The sequence below is a fragment of the Dromaius novaehollandiae genome, chromosome 25 (assembly GCF_036370855.1).
Source record: "Dromaius novaehollandiae isolate bDroNov1 chromosome 25, bDroNov1.hap1, whole genome shotgun sequence".
Lineage (NCBI taxonomy): Eukaryota > Metazoa > Chordata > Aves > Casuariiformes > Dromaiidae > Dromaius > Dromaius novaehollandiae.
This window is the reverse complement of record NC_088122.1, coordinates 5,286,261-5,303,084: the sequence shown is the minus strand read 5'-3', so window position 1 is coordinate 5,303,084 and position 16,824 is coordinate 5,286,261. Positions and strand designations below refer to the sequence as shown.

General features: G+C 47.0%; 1 protein-coding gene across 1 annotated transcript in view; it reads left to right on the top strand.

The window, feature by feature from the left end:
• Positions 1-16,824, top strand: part of BTBD2 (BTB domain containing 2) — a 25,618-nt gene extending 8,794 nt beyond the window's left edge. Inside the window, exons 3-9 of the mRNA XM_064497228.1 lie at positions 2,184-2,340; positions 6,259-6,364; positions 7,180-7,377; positions 10,095-10,287; positions 11,950-12,037; positions 13,094-13,240; positions 13,813-16,824. Coding sequence (XP_064353298.1) covers positions 2,184-2,340; positions 6,259-6,364; positions 7,180-7,377; positions 10,095-10,287; positions 11,950-12,037; positions 13,094-13,240; positions 13,813-13,974 — 1,051 coding nt within the window. The 3' untranslated portion in view covers positions 13,975-16,824. The remainder of the gene's footprint in view (positions 1-2,183; positions 2,341-6,258; positions 6,365-7,179; positions 7,378-10,094; positions 10,288-11,949; positions 12,038-13,093; positions 13,241-13,812) is intronic.

Sequence of the window (16,824 nt, the reverse complement as noted above, 5' to 3'; positions counted from 1 at the left end):
CAGTTGTTTCCTCAATTTCGGTATAAAAAGAACAATGTGATCTTGGAAGAGAACCATCATCTGAAAAGCCTACAGTGATCAGTTTCCGTTGTTTTCAACAGAAATGTGTATATTTTCTATAGAATAAATTGTATGTGGATTATGGTGACTCTAAGGCTTGCCGTTTCTCTAAGGTAGCTCTGCACGTGGTACAGTGATATCTTAGATGCTGAAATCTAAAGTGGAACTGATGCTTTTAAAATGCTCAAAGCTTAAGATGTGCCAAGGAAAGTTTGGCTGCTGTTTTCCCGTAGGAAGCTTACGGAGTGCTTGGTATGAGTGCTCATAGAGTAAAAGCAGTCGCTGCAAATGCTGATCTGAAATGGAAGCTGATACTTGCATATGTCTCTGGATTCGGTCCAGACTGTGACCTAATGCTGTAGGATCAGGGGAGACTCTTCCTTTCCCAAGGAAGAAGCTGCCAATCATGAACGTTCAGCAGAAGGTCCCTTCTGGAAGCTGGATTCCGACTGTGTCTGTGGGCTCAGGGCCTTCAGGTCTGCTGTAACTGCACAGGGACCTTTCATTTTTCTTTTTCTCTTCCTTTTTTTCCTCCTGGTAACCCAAGGAGCTTTTTGGTTGTCTGGGGCTACAATCTAATACTACACTTTTTCACGGTTTGAGCATGTCTGTGTTATCCCTGTTAACGTACGCTGTCTGGACTACGGTAAAAATAAATACTACCATAGTCGTTGCAGTAAATAGAACTGGTTGTTTTTAAAGCAACTGTGTTCTTTTAATCTTGCAATAAAAAGGATTACTTAGTGAAAATAGGACTGATGAAGGGATGTGGGCAAAATACATTCACGAGCCTGTGGCTTGATGCTGCTGTTAACAGATGCTCTAGAGCAACACAAAAGCCTGCTTTCAACAGCAGTGAGAGCACTCCCCTTCCTCTGAATCCCTCTGTTTATGCTTCCCTGAATTACATCCTGACCCTCTGTGTAACTAGAGGACCAGGAGCGCTCTTGCTGCTCTGCAGCGAGTCCCTGCAGAGAGGAATGCTGCCTTGTGCGCGTGTAGAAAGGGCCCTGTTGCTGCCCGAAGCCTCCAGGGACAGCTGCAACACAAAGTGTTATTGTGCCCCCCGAGGCCTTGGGAGAAATGCAGGAGAAGGAATTGCTGGAGTTTTCAAAATCTCCCACTGAAGAGGAATGCCAGGGCCTATTAACGGCCTTAGTATTGCATCTCTGTGCTCGGTGCCCGTTTAGCAACTTCCAGATCCCGATCGGCGAATGCCTGACTGGTTAAAGGGAAAACACTCAACAAAAAACTCCACGTGGGATTAGGACTGACATCAAATGTGTAACTGTTTTTGCTGAATTCAAGCTGTCGGTTCCTGTTGTCCCTAATCAGCATGCTTGGGTACGAGGAGGGTCGGTCAGGCTGCTTATGAAGACCTTTGTTTTTCCGTGTGGTATGAATGTACGTCCTTGTTTTGGCCTAACAGTGAAGTCTGATGCTTTGCTAGCAGCATGGCAGTCCTTGTTTTTCCCTGCAATTAACTATTTCTTTATATTATGTTGCATGCTGTCCTTTAACATCTGTATAATGAAATGGAGCAGTTTGTGTTTTAATAAAGACTTTGGTGTGTAGAGTGGAGAGATAAGGGAAAGTGGGCTATGGATAGAGCATCTCTCACCATCTGCAGTGGAGGTATACGTTTGAGTGCTTCTGATCAATTTGAATTAGTATTTAAAATGGAGCTCGTCTTCTAAGTAGTCAGACTACATTCAGTTTTTGTCCATGTTTAGTCTAACTGAACAGCCTAAAATTTTAACTTAATCTAAACTTGGCCAGACGTTGTTCTAGTCTAGCATAAGTAGCAGGCTAAACAGCTCACTGGATGTGGGATGCTAGGCAGCAGAAATATCTGATAAAGTAATCTATAAGCTGTCTCCCTCATTCATTAAGAGTTATCTTATGACAAGATAAAAACAGTATCTCCATGATAAAACCAGAGTCAGTGGAAAGGATTTGAAGACTGTTCCTGCTTTCAAATGTAAGAAATAGGGCCAGGATGATGGCTAGCAGCATAGACATAGCTTTTATGAATTTCAAGTTGGTTTTTGTTTTGTTATACCCTGACTCCTCTTGTTATCTTACTAGCTACACAAGACCAATGTTTGTTTGCATGCTTTCAGATTTCTTTATTCAGACGAAGTTCAGATCGGACCAGAGACTGTTATGACAACGCTTTACACAGCTAAAAAATATGCAGTTCCAGCCCTTGAAGCTCATTGTGTGGAGTTTCTTAAAAAAAACCTCCGAGCAGACAACGCGTTCATGCTGTTAACACAGGTGAGTTTGCGACTGTTTGCATTAAGTCCCTTGAGCAAGGTCCGTCAGCATAGGAAAATAGAAGTATTCTGAATGTTATGAATTCAGATGAATTGATGGTCCGAAACGCAGCGGTTCTGTGTGTAGCGTATTTTGAATTCTTCGTCTCAGGAGTCTTGTGCTGATGAAGAACAACATCACACAGCAAATGTTGCTGCCATTTGAGAATTGCTTTTTGTTTTGGTGTGGCAGGCGATTCCTTGCAGAGTGTGAGCTGGGGAAGCAGTTAGCAGGATGGGAAAATTCATTTGCCAAAAAGAAAAGTGAAATGAGAGGAGTTGTCGTGTGTTCAGATCCAGGATTGGTGGAATAAGCTTTGTTCATGCAAAGTTTACTGCAGCTAGCTGGTCAGACCTTCTTTGAAGGGCTTTTTACAGTAGAGTTTCCCCAAAATGAGAGAGGAAAAATTGCAACCTTTTTTGTGACTACTTTGGTTGGCCTATTTTTCTGAGAGGAAATGATTGCTCTTTGGTACATGTAACACAGGGATCTGGATCTCTTCCTCAGCCCGTTCCAGCTCACCTTCCCGCTGCACAGAAGGCATACGAACCTGGAGTCTTAGGGGAGTTGTGTTTCTTGAGTCTGTGTCCTTGTGCCCTTCTTCCCGATCCCATCTTTGAGGGTTGAATTCCTCCATTTCGTTTGACTCCTGTAAGCGCCAGCCTGGAAGCCGGTGTTTCTTTACTGCTTCTGCATGTTTTGGAGAAGATCTGACTGCCCGCAAGTTGATTAAAGTTAGCATTACCATCCTTCTCCGTTCTTAGCCCTAGCTTTTCTTGCCTGGAGATCCAGCCTTGCCTAGGCCCTCTCTGCTAACAGCTCATGACATGTGAGTGACTCCCAAGCTGTAGCCATGGGATTGCCTGTGTGTTACAGTGTCTCTAGCTGTTGCCAGGGGCACCCTGTTCTCGGTGGGGTAGGACAAGAAACAAATAGGCGCCCTATGTGTAAGTTCCCTTCCTTTAAAGGATGGGCATATTTTTGACTAGCTTTGAAGGAAAATTTCCTATCAGCCAGCTCAGGAAAGCTACCATGATTCCTGATGTTAAACAAACCTTGCAGAGGATCTTCATAGCCGCTCTGACTTGGGAAGCAGCACAGTAGGATGGTCTGGCTGTAGGGCTTTGGCTGTGTTGACCAGTGGTAGCTGGCTGCTGGCTTTCTTCCTCCTTGCCACAAGTGCGGGTGTCTTTCAGGCTGCGACTGTAGTTACTGCATCTGTGGCAGTGTCTACGCCAGCAGTTTTCTTGCAGAGATTGAGGCAGTTTTGGCCTAAAGCAGTTGCTGCTGAGCTCTTTGCTGCTTTGCTGTGATTAAACTGGGATTTTATTTGGGTTTAAATATTTGTATCAAGTACTTAAAGTGGTTCCACTTTAAATTGTCGCTGTAGACATACTCTTCTCTGCTGGGATTCAGCTCTTGCTGTACTAGATGTCCAGTGCTTAATGTAAAACACCATGTCTTGCTTCATACATCCTTTTTTAACTTGGCTCTTTTCCACATGCCATAAATGGGTGAGACAGCCCCTGCGACACGGGCGGAATCACATTCCCCTTCCCTGGGAAAGATTCAGAAGACTCAAGGCTCTTGCTTGAGTGATGGCAGCCAAATCTGTGCTCCCATCTGATTCGTGGTAGGGCAGTTGTGACTCTGGCTGCAGCTCTCTTGTTCTTTGGGTTCAGCAGCCTGAAATCTGAAAGATCAGGAGCTGTTATCCAAGAGCCAAAGTGAGATCTTTCCCACAGATGCTGGTTTTCAAAGAGGTATCTTCTGTTAGTCATCACCTCATGAGAACTACAGGAATAAACTTGGTGGTATTCCTCATGCAGGGGTTTTGTGGCGTGGTGCATCTCTGCAACCTGACTTCCCAGCTTTGACCTGGTAACGTGTAGTTTCATGCTGACTTCTTTACAAGTCGCAGAGGTCCTTGTTTGGCAAAAGAAGGTGTCCTACTTTTTCAGATAGCAAAAACAAGATACTACCTGACAGGCTGTCTAATTGTCAGTGCACTGGACAGATGAAATGCCAGATGGAGACAGGCTTTCCTGGTTCCTTTTGTTCCACAAAATTAGTTTGTGGCTTATCTGTTATGATCAATTATCACTAGTGATTCGTATCTGGTTTTTTTACTGTTCACTATCACAGTATACAGAGTCTTTAAAATCTTTGAGGCTGGGGTTCTTAGAGAAACATGTCTGGATCTCAAAGGCTGGCTGCACAAGGCACCTCACCTTGTGAATCTGTTCTTAAGGTACTGACAGTTTTGGTCTGTCAGTTTGAACATCAGACTGGTTTTGCTCTTACTGAACAAATGCAGCAATTTGTGGTGTCAGTTACAGACTCAAGATCAGGGATGCATCTTGTATGAAACATTTCCCAACAGGCTCAAGACTGTGGACAGCTGGTCGTATGGCCTAAGATCCCACACTCCCTCTGCACGTATCCCTGCTGAATCCTGCTGCTCTGGCAAATGTGATGTTGACAGTATTTCAAGCAGATCGCTGGCAAAAACATAAGTGGCGAACAGTTTTCCTGATGGTTTGTGCCGCATAGTGAACCATGATGCTCTTTTGTGCCAGGTGTACATGCAAATGTCACTGTGATCAACAAAGGAACAATAGCTTGCCCAAAGCCTGGGGAGAACCCTGCGAGTGAAACATAAGTCCTTCATGTGTCAAAAGAGAACTATTACAGTAATAAAATCTGAATCAGTCACAGCTCTTAGATGCCAAGAGTGCAGGGTGTTGGCAGGCCTCCAGCGCTGAGAGCAGGTGATTTTACTGCTGAAACTTCCCTAGTCCGTGCAAAAACTGAATATTGCTTCAGCTCTTTGCACTTGAGGTCTCATGTTCAAGGTGGGCCCTACTAATCTCTGCAGACTGTGGACAACTGTGAAGCAGAAGAGGTTCAAGAGTGCTAGCCTTTATCGGTGACTGAATTCCCAGGCCAAAACACAGTTTTTAAACATTGCCTTTGGTAGGGAGTTCAAGTCCAGAGTGTTGTGGCATTTGTCGTGTTAGGTGTGGTGACAGTCGCTTCCTAAATAGCAAAGACAAAGCATTGGAAATAGGAAATTGTCCAAGTGGCTTCTCTGTGTTCCCGTGTGTCTGAGGGGCTCTAAAAGACCTCTTTTCCGTTTATGCAAGGCATAGGGATGGTAACATATCCTGGTGGTCCTGGGGGATCTGCGATGGTAGCGAAATCATTATGACTTTGCATTTCTGCTGGGCAGAGAAATTCTGAGCGACTCCCCAAGCTGCGTGCAGGTTTTGTTTGACTGGACTAGTACCCTATTTCTGGTGGAATTTCTTTAAGGTAATTAGATCACTGTAGATGTTCCTGTGCAAAACATGCAAATGCGCTAAGCAAGCTGCGTACCCCGCGGGGTTTTGCCTGTCTCGCTGGGACGTGGGCAGAAGGCCTGCTACGGAGCTCAACTAATATGAGAGATCTGTGTGACTGTGTCCTTGCAGGATAGGCCACCTCTGCATATCCTTAGAGTGAGCGGGCCTGGAGTCGCCGGGTTGAGCTTTCTTCTAAATCTAAAAATGCCTTAGTAAAAATTACCCGTGTTCAGCTGACCCGATCAATACAGTGCTTTCCAGCGCTGTAGTCACGTTAACTGATGTGATGTTAAAACAAAGACGTGCCTGAAGACATGTGCAGCTAAAACGGAGCGGATGCCAGGTCCTGATTTTTCTGGTGTTTGCCTTGTCATGCTTAACCGCTTGTGAAAGGCTGCTGCAGCCAAGTGAATTCATGACGCAGCCAGGCGAGGTTAATGAAGATGGCTCAGGGAGGAGAAGGGGGGGATCCTTATTTAGTATAAACTCCACTTGGAAATACCTTTTGTGTTAACGATTGCTGCTTCGTTACTAGGCAAGACTTTTTGATGAGCCTCAGCTGGCCAGCCTTTGCCTAGAGAACATAGACAAGAACACATCAGATGCCATCAATGCGGAGGGGTTTACAGACATTGATCTGGGTAAGCTTTTTTCCTCCTTTCTCCAGGCTTTCATAACGCGCTAGCCTCTGAAGTTCTTACAGGTTAATACTTGGCACTTTTCTTTCGTGGCTTTGCTGTTCTGGAGCAATCTGAACGAACAGTCCCTGGCATTAAGTAGCTAGAGACGAGGCAAAAGAGCATGCTCGTTTGCAGAAATATTCTGGAATCTGCTTACTTTGGTACAACTTGATTTTTCTGGGCATGATACAAAGCCTGTTTCTCCTGTTGATGTTGGCAGGTTTTGGGTGGGTGTAACTTGCCTTCTTTTGTAGAGTTGGCGTCGTTCCCTGTGTCTTTGTCAGGTTTTGGAGTTAAAAAGGTGTTGCGTTTTTGGAAGCAAGAACTGGGTATTTTAATTATCATACGCAGTAGCCAAACTTGCTGGGCACAGTTGCTAAATGTTAAAATTCAGACGTTAACCTTCTTCTAAAGAGATGGACTATGGAAGTAAGACATGGGTAACCTTCTGGCTTTCATGCTGCTTGCTTCGTCCAAATTTGACATCAACTAAGTTGCAATTCATTCTACTGAATGAATTCTCTTGAATTCACTTCCATTAACATACCAAATAAATGGGCACTGTTTGCTGCTCCAGTCATTTACTTGCTTATGGAATATGCAGATACATCTGCCTTATGGCCTGGCAGGTTGCAGGCAGCACGTTTGGGAGCATGCTGGTTTTTGAACTGCTTTTCCTTTACTTGCCTTGGCTGTACGTAAGGTACTTTTGGCTAGGTGAACTCAGGTCACTTGGGTTAGTGCCTAAAGTTGTCACTGTCCGTCCTGCCTTGCAGACACCCTGGTTGCAGTGCTGGAGAGGGATACCTTGGGGATCCGGGAGGTTCGTTTGTTTAATGCAGTGGTTCGCTGGTCGGAGGCTGAATGTCAACGGCAGCAACTTCAGGTGATTCCAGAGAACAAGCGGAAAGTACTGGGCAAAGCACTTTCTCTTATCCGCTTCCCATTGATGACTATTGAGGAGTTTGCAGCAGGTAACTGAACAAAGGCATTTCTGCGAGCCCTGGTCTTTGCTTCCTCTGAACAGAGGATCGAGTACGTGAAAGTGGATTTTCTCTGTGTGTCCTGTAGTAATTTAACTTTGAGATCCCCCCTCCCTTCCCCAATTCCCACTGACCTATAAAATCTACTATGTAAATGCTGTTTTCGTCCATGATTGCTTACTCTTGTTTTAGAGACTGTGGTTTTCCATCAGATAGGAGCAGATAGCATCCTACCTGACTGTAGTCGTCATATTTTCAGATGGTTATTTTCTCATCCAGCTAAGAGTGGAGACCTGAGCAGGGGTGCACCTGCTTCCCTTCCCAACCATCGCAAATGTTTGAACTGTGCAAAGCTAATGGAGTTGCAACTAACTCACAATGATTGTAGCCTGCTCCCAAAGAGAAACGAGGGTGGGTTTTTTTTTCCTCACCCCCTGTTTGCCGTTGCCCGTAATCCGGTGGTGGTGGTGGTGTCCTCTTGCCCATGCAGAGCCTCGGAACAGGAGAAGCTTTGCCCTTTGAGCTGAAGGGTTGGTGGTGTTTAGTCTGTGTCTCAAAGCATTTTTTCCACGTTTGCATTAAGATCTTGATCTAAAAAGATGTCTAAATTGCTTAATGGTTTGACTAAAGATTTTGTTTTGTTTTCATTGCCTGTTATTTTTGACTTCATACGCTGGTGATTCTCCAGGGATTGAAAACTGGCAACCAACAAGTATTTTTCATGTTAAAAGAAACTGCAGAGCTGTTTTGAAAACCGAAACTGTTTTGTTTTAGGCTACGGTTCTTTGTACAAACAAGCAAAAAGGGTCAATGACACCATTCCCTTTACAATTCCCTTCTGGAAATGGAGATGGTATCAGCTCATTAGCAGTTAATGTGCAGCTTTCTAAAATGAAGAGGGCTATTAGTAAGAAATAAAAAATACATGCTTATAGCTTGGCCCCCATTTTCTTTGCATGGGACGTGAATCTGTTGCAAAAGGGCTTGGTCAGGGCGACAGAGCTGTTCATCCCCGCAGGGTAACTCCCCTGCACGTTGGCACGGGCGAAAGCATCGGCGCCTATTTTGTTCCTTCGTGGCGTATCATGCCAAACAGCAGCTTTGCAGCAGATTACGGGCTTAACATCGAGCTTAATTAAAGAGGGCGTCCCTCTCCTGGATAGCGTTAAGGCAGTCAGGAGGGGGTGCATGTACACTGAGCTTTGCACTCCTGCGTAGATCCTGCTCCTTTCAACCCTTCCTTCGGATCTCATATAAAACACCCCCACACTCGAAGGCATGTATTAATTTTGGCATAGTCAGATTGAAGGTCTTGAGCTGGGAGCATGGCTGTGCCCTCTCCCCATGCTGTCTGTAACAACTGCTTGCTTGACTTGGACCTTTGACCGGTCTTTTTGCCTGGAGAGAAATTTTTAAGCTTGCTCCCTCCACTCCAACAAAAAGAAACTCCAAAACACCAAACGGGGATGGTTGCGCTGGTGAGCCGCTGCGTGAGCACGGGGGTACCTTGGTGTTGCTTCCTCTAACCTTTCTGGGCAGACGCTGACTCCTTTGCTAACCGCAGCAGAGGTGGGAGAAGGACATTTCTTCTCCGTACCCCCTCTACCAAAACAAAGAAAAGGATTTCCCAGGCTGTGGTTTCACCAGCGTATTGAATAATCCGTGTTTGGACGGGGAGTTTTGCATGAAGACGTTTTCACTGGCAAATGTGTCGCTCCCTTCCCCTCGGAGCAAGTAATTTGAAACATTTGAGAATTGAATTGCAGCAACACGGGATGAGTTCAGACACGACCGGTGTCAGTTAATTCTCGTTGAGTTGAGTATCCCGAAGTTCATTCATTCGTTAAGTCTACTTCCAGAAATTCTTTCATCTGTAGCTATTACGCTCTTGGACCGTGCTGTGTCTGTCTTTCAACAGTATGCAAATGGACACGGTTTTAAAATACTGCCAAATTTAACCAACTGTAAGTTGTATCGGGCCAAAAAGCAGCCGGGAATTTGCTGCCCGTGTTGCAGTGTGCAGTGCAGCAGCGCTGCTGTTTTTCTGACATACAGTAGCGGCCTTTGCATTCAAAGCCTCTTGCAAATGGAGGCGCAGAGAAGCTTTTAACTATTTGCTAAAGGAATTGAGATACTGGGTAAAAACTAGCCAAAAATTCTGCTTTTGCAAGTATCTCGAGTAGTTTCCAAAGCTTGAGTTTAGCAGCACTTCAGAAGAAGGACCTAGTCACTGGAGCAGAGACGAGAACATGCTTCAACTCTTGCTGGAGTCACCAGCATTTTTTTCTTAGGTCCTACAATAACAGGCGAAGGAGCTACTTAAAAAACTCAAAGCGGGGATTCAATGCCCCCGGAAGGGAGTCAAAGCAGGGCATGATCCGAACCACCTTTGTGTCGGCCGAAAACTAGTCCTGGTGCCATTCCTTCCCGCCGTCCCTGGTGGGTTTTCATGAGGCCTCAACGGGGATGTTGGAAAATACCGGCTGTCTGAAAATCCATGTTTCTTATTGGCATTATCGTATCCTGTGGGAACGGCGGAAGGATTAGCCGAATGTTTTGCTTTTTAAACCGGTCCTCGTAGCCCGGCGAGGTCCCATTCGCGACGTCGGGTTTGGCCCGCTCCCGCTCGCGAGGCGCAGCCCTCGCAAAGCCGCCCCGCTTCCCCGCCCCGAGGCTGACGGCGCCGCTCTTTCCGTGTCGCTCCGCAGGGCCCGCGCAGTCGGGGATCCTCACGGACCGCGAGGTGGTCAGCCTGTTCCTGCACTTCACCGTGAACCCCAAGCCGCGCGTGGAGTTCATCGACCGGCCGCGCTGCTGCCTGCGGGGGAAGGAGTGCAGCATCAGCCGCTTCCAGCAGGTGGAGAGCCGCTGGGGGTACAGTGGGACTAGTGACAGGATAAGGTCAGCCTCACCGCTCGCTCTGCCGCCCTCGACTCGTGTGTCCCCAGCTCCGAGCCCGCCCTACACCTAAACCTGCCCGCTCACCTGCTAGACCCTGGCTCGGGCCGTATAAACCCTAGCCCGAGCCACGGAGGGCGAGGCGTTTTGCCGGGCGAAAGCATCGCCGGACGCCGGCAGCCGCTGCCTCTTTGCTTGGCTGTCGGCAAAGGTTTGCAGCGAGCCCGGCCCGGCCGCGCAGCCCTCCCGGCGGGTTGTCCTCTCCTTCTCCAGCGGCTCCCCGCAGCCGAACGGGCGCCCGTGGCTTTCTGCCCCGCCTGGGTGTGTTGGCCAGCCCGTGCTCCATCAGTTTACGCGGTTAAAAGTGCAAACGTGGCTTGTTGGAGCCTTTCAATCTTGCCGGTTTTGGGGGAGGGCTTAGGATGAAACGCTTGCTGCACCTGCTTTTCTGCCAGCATCTAGTTTCTCTAGGCCTAAGCTTGGGGAGAAACACCAAAGCCTGGTAGTGGGGACGGCAAAGTGGAGGCTGGCGTGGCACACGGTGGTCTGCAAGCGTCGTGTGGCCAAGTGGTTAGAGCAAGACAGAGTGCTCAGAAAGCCACCTTTGCCTTGGGTGGAAAGAGGACCCACATTGATAAAGTACTTAAAAAGTCCTAAGCCCTCTCCTCAGGGTTTTCCTGCGTACCAGTAGAGCTGTCAGCTGGATCTTCTGGGCCTTTCATTCCCTCACTGAAGATGGTAATTGGGAGAGCTGCTAGCTCCAAATGTTCCAAATGCTCTGAGATCTAACGTTTGGAGACCTTTCGGAGCTTGTATTTGCTGCTGACAGCATCAGGGTTTATCTTTAGCAAAGCTTGTGTTTAGCTTCAACACTGAATGTTTTATGCTGCTCTCAGAACATTGGCCTTTAGCCGGCTGCAGATGTTTGTTTTGAAATGTGCAGAACTGAAAGAGTTGGTGGACAGGTGAAGAAATGATGTTGGCAGCTTGGCAGGCACCAAGACTTTCTGCTACCCAAGAAGACAGAGCTGTAGAGGGGCAGCTGGGGTGAATATCCTTTCCCTTGCTGCCTTAGGCAGCAGGGATTCTTGCATTCAGGAGCTATTGAAATCTTACTTTCTATTTGGGAAAATCTTGAATGCACCTAGCTGCTACACTGCAGCGATATCCAGCAAATACTCAGAAGCACGTTAAAAATTCTCTTCCAGTGCTCAGCAGTGAAATATCTAATGGTGACACTTTAAGTGGTCTCTGCTGTTACCTCGCTGGAAGGATTGCAGCGGATGTGAGAGTGGGCACTAGTCCGCAGGCTGCCCTGCCTTTGCCTGGCTGGTGTTTTTGGATGTTAACGTTGTACCACAACCTTGAGGCACTTTCCGAGCCTGAATTCTGAAATTTGATGATGGGATTATGTGGCTTTGCATTTTAAACTAGCAAGCAAAATTGTTGCCAGCCCATTAGGACAGTCAAAGATATACACTTACAAATTAAGATTTATGTAAAGGAGTTCAGTTACTAGCAAGCCTTATGCTTAAAATTGCAATATGTGTTTGATTAAATCATAGCTATGAAATTAAAGCGAGTGAAGATACTTGTGCATCTTCCTTGTACTAAAACAGTACAGAAGCGGCAATTTGGTCTGACTTTCCTGATCTCTTCCTGCAGGTTCTCAGTAAACAAAAGGATATTTGTAGTTGGGTTTGGATTATACGGATCCATACATGGGCCAACGGATTACCAAGTAAATATACAGGTATTTTGTCTTTACTACATTAAACACATTTGCTGCTGTCGGGACCATTTTACCTGTTTTAGTGAATATTCAACAACATCTTAACTTGGAAGGAACTGTGTTTGTTTTATAGATCGGGTGGTTGGCAGATATAGTATGGGCCAGATGGGGCACTGGGGATAAGAGGGATTATTACAGTCGTCATTTTATGCAAGCTTTCGTGGCATGTCAGTGCAGTATCTCCCTGTTCGCTGCCTTTGGAAATGCATCTCAGAGTTGTGATTTACTTTGAGAAGACGCTGTGCACGCTTTCCCATGCGGAGCAGGCCAGGCCGATTCTGCCCTGCAGGTACTTAAGCAACGGTTGGATGTTGCAATTGTATTTGGACCATCTTCTGCTACAACCTGTACAAATGCAGTAATCAAGATTCAACAAGTGGCTGCGTCGAGAGAAGGGGAGAGAAGAAAACAGTAGCTATATATGTGCTGAGCTCGTATAGTGCATACGTGTAGCCTCATGTAGTCAGTGTCCTTGTTGGAGATGATGAGTAGGACTTGGGGAGTGTGCTCATTGATGAAGTTTTACAAAGTCCATCGAGATACATTTCAAAGGCTGGAGCACTTAATGGGTAGCGTATGAAAATCCCCTGCATGTTGTTCTGTGGATGCACATACATAATCTGAGTCTGGATCGCTTGAGGAAGTTTCTCTAGGAAAATTCCCTTGACACAACGCTGCTGAGGAGACGAGCAGAGTCTGTCAGTATTTCTTCCTTAATTGCGAGGGCCTCTTTTTGATGTCTCTGAACTTGCAAAAGGCAAGTGAAGATCTAAGCAAGAACATCCACCTGCAGTCCTCTGTCCAGCTTCAGCGTAAAGACAATATGTCCTGGATTATCTGGGGCCGTGGTGGTTCAGTGTGATCATAGCGCCGAAGCCAGGCATAAGCAATGGGGGGACAGTGTAGTCCCAGTAGGGCTGTGAAACTGGGGATATGTCTGCACTGGTGCCAGGTCTGATAGGTGTAAAGCAGCATTCAGCTAACTTTACAGATGAAAAGTTAACGTTTCTCTTGCAGATCATCCACACGGACAGTAACACAGTGCTGGGGCAGAACGACACAGGGTTCAGCTGCGACGGATCATCAAACACTTTCCGGGTCATGTTCAAAGAGCCTGTTGAGATTTTACCCAACGTCAACTATACGGCGTGTGCAACTCTAAAGGTATCGTACTGAGGTGGTGTGGATGGAAGAGAGGTTTATAGAGACGGATGAGAGCAGTTTTCTTTGGTCCCTTCAGGGCAACATGGTTCTTGCTCTGCAGTTTTCAAGGCCTGTAGTGTAATTGCAAGGGTTCACTCTGTAGTCCTTCAGCCTTGGTGGTGCAATGTGAATGTTCTCCATCAGCATTCAGAGTTAGTTTTTAACTTGTCTACAAGCATAGAGAAATGAACAGGTTACATTAGTGATGAATTGATGTTTTTTTTCTTTTTATACAGTGGAGCTGCCAGTTTTGTGGGTGTGTAGTCCAGAGCCTCTCGGCACTGGCTTAAAAAAGTTGATATGTAGCTCTTGAGATCTGGTTAAATATAGTGGTAAAGTCTGATAGAGATGAGAACTTTGTTCAAAATACCTCGAGTGCAAGAACCGGACAGAAAAGGGGAGGCGTTGAGCTTGCCGAAGCCCTTTGCTTCGGGTCAGGGTGTGAGGCCAGGCCTTCCAGAGCGTACCTGGGGTTCAGCTGGGCTGTGATCCTTGTCTTGATCTGTTCTCCCTGTTTTCTGTAATCAATGCAGGGTCCAGATTCCCACTATGGAACCAAAGGACTGCGCAAAGTGATCCATGAATCACCAACAACAGGAGCGAAAACCTGCTTTACGTTCTGTTACGCGGCTGGGAATAACAACGGCACTTCTGTGGAGGATGGACAAATCCCAGAGATCATCTTCTATACATAGTGCAGCTGCGGAATTGGCTCTGGACTTTTCTGTTCTCTTCCCCGTGACCTTCCAAACTAAATTTCTGGCTGAGTTTGACCACACCAATTGGAGCCACACTAGCCAAAGGTCTCAGTAAAATCATTTCAAAGCTCATGTTTTGCCTTGTGCTAGTGATTCTGCTGCTATCACATACCAGATTAACTGGTTTACCAGTATCATTTGTAGATTGTCTGTGGCTACTCATTTTTCACCTTACTGATTAACCCTATCTAACAACATGCATTTTTTTTTTTTTGACTGTAATGAATGTAGATGCTTTTCCACCAGTCAGAAGCATGGAAACAAATGGCTCTGGTTGTGGTTATATTTGCTGTGAGGAGATAATCCTGCAAAAAGACACAGTCGAGGGCTCTCTTGCCCATCCTCTGCTGCTCTAGCTCAGCAGTCGAGGCGAGACGGTTGGCCACGTCGGTCCAGCAGCACCGCTGCGATGGCGGGGCTCGGCCAGACCATGCCCGGCGCGTTCCCTCCCGCCGGGCAGAGCATGTGCAGCCGCCTTCAAAAAGTTAAAGAAAGTGGCCTTTTCACTGAGGCTCTGCGGTTTCAGCACTACACAATCCTGAGGGAGACCTCAGAACCAGAGCGCCTCTAAAGAGACTACAGTGTTTTCATGCTATTCTCACTAATTTGTGACAATCCTTTGACGACAGCTAACTGACCTCCCCTACAGATGGCCGATGGCCCTGCGCAGAGCTAGGAAGGGGCAGCAGCTCCGGCCCGGCCGGGCTCTGTCCTTACCCGCGTGCAGGCTGCCGCGCTCGGTCCTGGTGGTGCTTCTTTAGGACTTTGTATCGCATCTAAAACGATGGGTGATACTCGAGAAACCCGCTCCCCGTGCAGCGTTTAGCAGCAGGGAATCCACACTAGTTGTTACTGTGCTAATCAAATCCTTTGTTCTGAGATAGTGGCAGGGGCTTGTTGGCTGACGCAAGCAAGGGAGCTTGCCTCACCTGGCCCCTGTGTTCCTGTGTATTGCTGCTGTTTTCATGCACGTTTCAATGCATTTTCTCTCTTATTTTCTTTTTTTTTTTGTCTTCGTTTTGTTTCTGTGCATTGCTAACCCACCCCTAGGCTGCTTCAGAGCACTGCTGCCCTGATGCAAAATAGGAAGAGGCTCGGTGTGCAACTGCCTGTTACCTAATAACGCAGCAGATGGACGAGGATTTATGAAACAGTTTAGGAAAACAAAAGATTTTTTTTCTGTTTGCCCGTGTACGTTTGCAGTCTGGCTGTTTGGACAGGCTCAGGAGGAAGATACTGTATTGACAAGTGTTACCTGGCTTTGCCTCCTCCTCACCTGCTCAGAACTGGTTGCTTTTTTTTCCCCCAAGCAGGTACGATTTTAGCTGAGTAGATAACAGTCCTGCTGGGGAGGAGGTGGGTGGCTTTTCCTTGTGCCGCTGCCCACTGATGAAGACCACAAGACTATTTCCTTCCTCCTCCTCTGCAGAGGAAGCTCTAAGGAAATAAAAGACCTTCTGGCATAGTGGCCAGAGCCTTCAGGAGTCTGCGTGGGACTCGCTGGCGTGGTATGGTGCTGCCTCAAAGCTGAGGTTCGCTTCTGAAAACCTTCCGGGCACGCTAAGGAGTCGTCTTAACTTGCCGGGCAGCAGTCGCCACCTTATTTAGATGCTAGAAGCTGAAACCTGGTTGTCCTTTACTGATGCAGATGGCTTAGTGCCTACTAACTGATTGGGGAAATGGTATTTCCTCCTCTTCCTCCCTCTGGATTGGGCTCTGTCCTTTGTGGCTGGCTGGGTATCTCCTCCTCAGCCACACAGCAGTAATACCATCAGGAACACCTTGCACCTAGTAATCGGTAGCTGTTAGAGATGTCGATAGTGTGTTACGTTCTCTAGGAAGACATTGTAAGATGTGTATATTGTAAGCCTGCTTCAAGGTAGGATGTTTTTAATATGGCCAGTACTTTAAAAAAAAGGAAAAAAAAAGAAAAAAGAAAAAAAAAAGGGTCCATGACTTAGTTATTGAACCTGACTCTGTGCAATGCAAACAGTGTTGTGAAATGGATTAGCAGAACGGAGACGCTCCTTCCCCGGCAAGGGAAGCTGCTTTCTGTTGGGATGGATGTACATAGCCGCCCCTGCTGCGCCCGCGCTGCCGCCTCTTCGCCTCCGCCTGTCCCAGGCTGCGGGACCTCGCTTGTAGTGCCGGAGAACCGCACCGGGCTCCGCGGTGTCACCTGGGTGCAGGGTGTCTGCTGCGGCTACGGCACCTCTTGGCATTTCTGTACGTAGGTGGCAATAGTGGAAATAGTTGGAGTATGGAAGAAGCAAAGCTGCGCACTTGGTTGTGGAGATGGCAGGACTTCAAAGTAGACCTTGTGTAAGCTAGATCAGCTGAGGTAGGCATGGCCTTGCTGGCTCTTCCCTCAAAGCACCTGGTTTTTACTACGATTTTGTTCTGCAGATTCTTTGCCCGAGTCCACCTTTCCTGCTTTCGAGCCCCGAGGTAGGTCGCGTAGCGTGTCCTGTCGGGGGAGCGAGAGGAGTTAAACCTCCGAGCTACGTCTACGCAACCTCTGTTCTTACGGCTTTATGCAGTTTGATGCAATTCTGGCTTTTGTAGGTAGATGAATGTAATTCATTGTTGGACATGCCTGTTCCCAAAAGTATGAGCTATTCTGTTGTATCACGTCACCTTCCGAGCAGAGCTGGGACTGTCCCGCCTCCCGTGCTATATTGATGAATGTATCCGATGCTCTCGTTCCATGTTCACACTCTGCTTCTGGCCAGCTTTGTGATTTGTAAATAGGAAATCAATAAAGACATTCGGGTTGTCTTTAACAAA